We start from the raw sequence: 4,589 nt of genomic DNA, 5'->3' as shown, positions 1-4,589 counted from the left end.
TTTTTTTTTTGTTTCTTTTTGAGATGGAGTCTCACTCAGTTGCCCAGGCTGGAGTGCAGTGGCATGATCTCAGCTGACTGCGACCTCTGCCTCCTGGGTTCAAGCAATCCTCCTGGGTTCAAGCAATTTTCCTGCCTCAGCCTCCCAAGTAGCTGGGATTACACGCATGCACCACCACACCCGTCTAATTTTTATATTTTTAGTAGAGATGGGGTTTCACTATGTTGGCCAGCCTGGTCTTGAACTCCTGGCCTCAGGTAATTCACTGGTCTCGGCCTCCCAAAGTGCTGGGATCACAGGCATGAACCACTAAGCCTGGCCTAGAATGACTTCTTAAGAACAAAAAGAACAAACTATGGAGACTGAAACATGGTCTAAAAGATGTTTTTAGTTTGCATCTTAAACGTGTAGCCATCAGTTTGTTCAGTGGGGCCATTTCTGTGAGTAGGTAAGAGTGCTGTGGACAGCAGGTGTATCAAGTTCACAGTCATTGCTCTTTACTCAAAGCCCATAATTGCTCAGGTAGGTCATTTTGGTGGGAGACAGCATGTGTTGGGAATTGCGTTCCTCTGTCAGGTCCAAACAGCTGTTGCAAGGTCCATGCTCTTGGAATTAAGACAAAACATTGAAAAATGGGGCAAATTACCACCACCTTCTGTGTTCCTACCTGTAAATCCACAATGTTGCACACATTTCATTCCATATCACTGGTGGTCAAAAAACTGGGACCACTTCAGATATAAAAGAATTTTGCTTTCTAGCTTTGGACTCTGATACTGTCCTGTTGTCTTGGGGTTTGGTTCTCATATTAGTTCATCTTAGGTATTGTATACTAATTATCTGTGCAAGTCCAGTCCCTCCTGCACCGAGCATTCAGATATTTATACCTTGTTTTCTTTCCCCTGCCAGGAGTTCATGGGCAGATGTGTCTATGTGGAACTGTAGTATCACTGAATTACAAGCAAAGCCCACTGTTTCCTTCTGCATCAGATGGAAAAACTCAATAGCATTCTTGTTTCTTTCAGAACCCACAATACATTATATGCACCAGAAATGCTAGCCAAAATGGCAGAGCCTTTCACCAAGGCTCTGGATATGCTTGATGCGGAAAAATCTGCTATATTAGGTAAGAAATGTAACATTTTTTCTCCTAGGTTCACCTTATCCCTAATGGATGTCCCCTTTTTTTGTTGTCGTTTTTTGAGAGTCATAGTCTCTGTCACCCAGGCTAGAGTGCACTGGTGCAACCATAACTCACTGTAGGCTCAAACTCTTGGGCTCAAGCAGTCTTCCTGCCTCAGCCTCCTGAGTAGTTGGACTACAGGTGGATCACAACACCAGACGAACTTTAAAATAGTAAGACAGGGTCTTACTATGTTGCCCAGGCTGGTCTCGAACTCTTATCCTCAAGCAGTTCTCCCACCATGGCCTTTCAAAGCACTAGGATTACAGGCATTCTTATGCGTTGCTTGAGCAGCTTCTGCCTATCTTGTGCTTCTTCCTCCTTGTTTTGCACTACCTTCACCATCTATTTGTTCAGAAATGCATTTGTGGAGTTCCTATAAACTCTATATGAACAAATGTATTTACTTAATTACCTTATCATACAGAGAAGATCAGAAGCAATTTATTTATTTCCTGTTAACCCCTTCTTCAATTTAGCCAGTAGGTTGTGGTGGGTGTTACAGCCATTCGATTATAAATAAATCATGGCCTTTAACCTGAAGGATATTTGTATACTTTCCTGCCTTGTGTGTGTGTGTGTGTGTGTGTGTAGATAGATACATATCAAAGTTTTTAAAGGAATAGATTTTAAGCAATTTCCCAATTGTTACCTTTTTTTTTTTGTTTTGTTTTGTTTTGTTTTGTTTTGAGAGAGTCTCACTTTGTCACCCAGGCTGGTGTACAGTGGTGCAATCTCGGCTCACTGCAACCTCTGCCTCCCAGGTTCAAGTGATTCTCCCACCTCAGCCTGCTGGGACTACAGCCATGCACCACCACACCCAGCTAATTTTTTGTATTTTTATTAGAGACAGGGTTTCACCATGTTGGCCAGCTGGTCTCGAACTTGTGACCTCAAGTGATCTGCCTGCCTTGGCCTCCCACAGTGCCGGGATTATAGGCATGAGTCACCACGCCTGGCCTCCCAATTGTGACCTTGATTAGGACACTGCTTTAATTCATTTTCCCATTGAAAATAAGCATGAAAATAACTGTGCAGTCATAATTGCGGTATTTGCTGTGAAGGAAAGTGGCAGTGCTTTGAGTGTTTAGTGGGAGACCTAACCCAGTCTCGGAGGGAAGTCAGAAGGCTGACTCCCAATGGGGACTTGAAGGATGAGTAGGAATTAGCTAGGTTAGGGGCATGAGGAAATGCTGGGCATTCTGGACAAACAGAATGGCAGGTACAAGATCTGAGGCAAGAGGGAAAGGCCTTCGTATGTCCAGGACATAGAGATGGTTGAATCATGTGGCTGGAGCACAGGGAGCAAGTCTGGGAATGTGGGATGAAGTTAGAGCCAGAGGCATCAGTTGTCTAAACCTTGTACCCATCTCAGAAGCTTCAGGCTGGCTCACCATCACAGCCCCCATAGTTTGTCTTTGTCCTCAGCTATAACCTGTGTCTGAGCCTGGCTGTGGTCAAGCAATCCAGTGGGCATTCCTCAGCTGTGAAGTTAGCCAAAGGAAGGATGTTAATTTGCCTTTCCAGAGCTCATGTCTATCTGTTTCGGCCTAGATAGTCCTGAATCTTTTCCTTTGACACCATTCCATTTAAGGGTTATGTTGCAGACACCAGTAAAAATAGAACTTCCAAGAAGTGTATTGCTATTAATATAAAAAGTAGGTGTTGCTTACCACACACCCCTATCCCATTATTCAAGTTAAGTCAGGAACTCCTGCTATAGAAATAAGTGGCCAACCAGAAATACTAAAATGGACAAATAGCTCCCTCAGATAGCTTCTGACTATAAGACTCGAAATGTAAAACCTCTGATTACACTTAAAAGTATAGATCTTTTAAGGCAGTTTTTAATACTAAGGTAAGTGGGTTTCATTTTGAGCTGCTACACATCTTAGTCTTTTGTGTAAGATTTTGCTTAAAAAAAGGGGTTTCATAAATTAATTGTGGGGGCATCCCCAGAGCTTTATGGAAAAATACTTTTGAGTTGTCACTTTTTTTGGTACAAGTTCCATCTGGGGAAAGAATTTTAAAAAAGCAGGTAAAAGAGTACCTGGGTCTAAAGTCCTCGGTCCTTAAGTAGCTTTCACCTTCTCCTACCAAAAGAGTGCAACAAATCACATAGCCAAGTGCTTTGCAGTACAGCACCATGCACACGCCTTCACCCCGAACAACATCTGCCTGCTGTAGAGTGTTGGCCAGTTGAGACTCCTGACAGTGTGGAGCATCATGTTCCTGACCCGTATTTCCCTTTAGGATTACCTCAACCTCTCTTGGAACTCAATGACTCTCCTGTCTTCAAAACCATCTTGGAAAGAATGCAGCGTTTCTTCTCCACCCTCTATGAAAACTGGTAAGGAACCAATGCTGCCTCTCCATATTTTCTTCCTGGATATGTATTGTATAGGAATGTCCATGGGTTGGACTTTTCATCTAGTGTACAAGTAAGGTGAGGCAAGAATTTGATAGGAAACTAATGATTCTAGTGTTAAACAGAAATGAACAGCCTGCTTTCCTGCATTTGCTTTTTTTGTAATTGTCATATAAGCCTCACAGTCCCCGCCTGCTTCATGCCCAACTTGTTTCTAGTGTATAACATGATGAAACCCAAGTAGAAGCTAAAAGTGGTGGAGATTGCTTAGACCCTACACTGCTTGCAGCCTACTTATGGGAGTAGGGTGGCTAGATACTGGTTGTGGGTTGGGGAAGTAACTGGCCCTCGCGGGCTTTGGCCTCACTAACCCAGTACACTAATCAGCCAAGCTCATGAGATCCTCCATTGTAAGTCCACATTAAATAGTAATGAAAGCTACTGCTGATCTCAGCCGCCAACATCTGTCTTTTAAAAGATGCTGTATCTATAAGTTCTCTTAAGTAAATATAACTGCTTTTCTGGCTGAAAAATCTTATTGTAGGCTAGAAATGAAATTCATGGGACAGTCAGGGCTGGCAGTAACAGATGTTGGATTTGTCATTGCCAGTGTTTTTTTCCCCCCTTTACAGTTTTCATATCCTAGGGAAGGCAGGCCCTTCCATGCAGCAAGACTTCTATACTGTGGAGGACCTTGCTACCCAGCTTCTCAGCTCAGCCTTTGTCAACTTGAACAATATTCCTGACTACCGACTCAGACCCATGCTTCATATCCTTTCAAAAGTCTCTACATAACCCAAAAGGTCAGAAAATTAGAGACAGAAACAGGTCACAGGAACCAGAGGGAGGAGGCAGAACTAGAAGGAAGAGATGAGATGATGTATCTAAGTGCATCATGTCATTAAAAACACTGGCAGACTGCAGGAAAAACATGAAGGCAGTCCAGATGGCCATAAACTTTTCCTTGCGGGGCAAATTTTTACCTTCCCCCCTTCTTGGAAATATTAAAGATAAAGCTTTTTTTTTTTTTTTTTTTTT

General features: G+C 42.9%; 1 protein-coding gene across 1 annotated transcript in view; it reads left to right on the top strand.

Moving 5' to 3' along the window:
- The window catches only part of XPO5 (exportin 5), a 55,096-nt gene that overhangs the window by 39,830 nt on the left and 10,677 nt on the right, over nucleotides 1–4,589 (top strand). The window contains exons 21-23 of the mRNA XM_011986793.1: nucleotides 1,026–1,126; nucleotides 3,437–3,533; nucleotides 4,184–4,320. Coding sequence (XP_011842183.1) covers nucleotides 1,026–1,126; nucleotides 3,437–3,533; nucleotides 4,184–4,320 — 335 coding nt within the window. The remainder of the gene's footprint in view (nucleotides 1–1,025; nucleotides 1,127–3,436; nucleotides 3,534–4,183; nucleotides 4,321–4,589) is intronic.

The sequence above is a fragment of the Mandrillus leucophaeus genome, unplaced genomic scaffold, assembly GCF_000951045.1.
Source record: "Mandrillus leucophaeus isolate KB7577 unplaced genomic scaffold, Mleu.le_1.0 Scaffold3, whole genome shotgun sequence".
Classification (NCBI taxonomy): domain Eukaryota; kingdom Metazoa; phylum Chordata; class Mammalia; order Primates; family Cercopithecidae; genus Mandrillus; species Mandrillus leucophaeus.
Note: the sequence above shows the minus strand (reverse complement) of the source record. Positions and strands in the feature narration are given on the sequence as shown.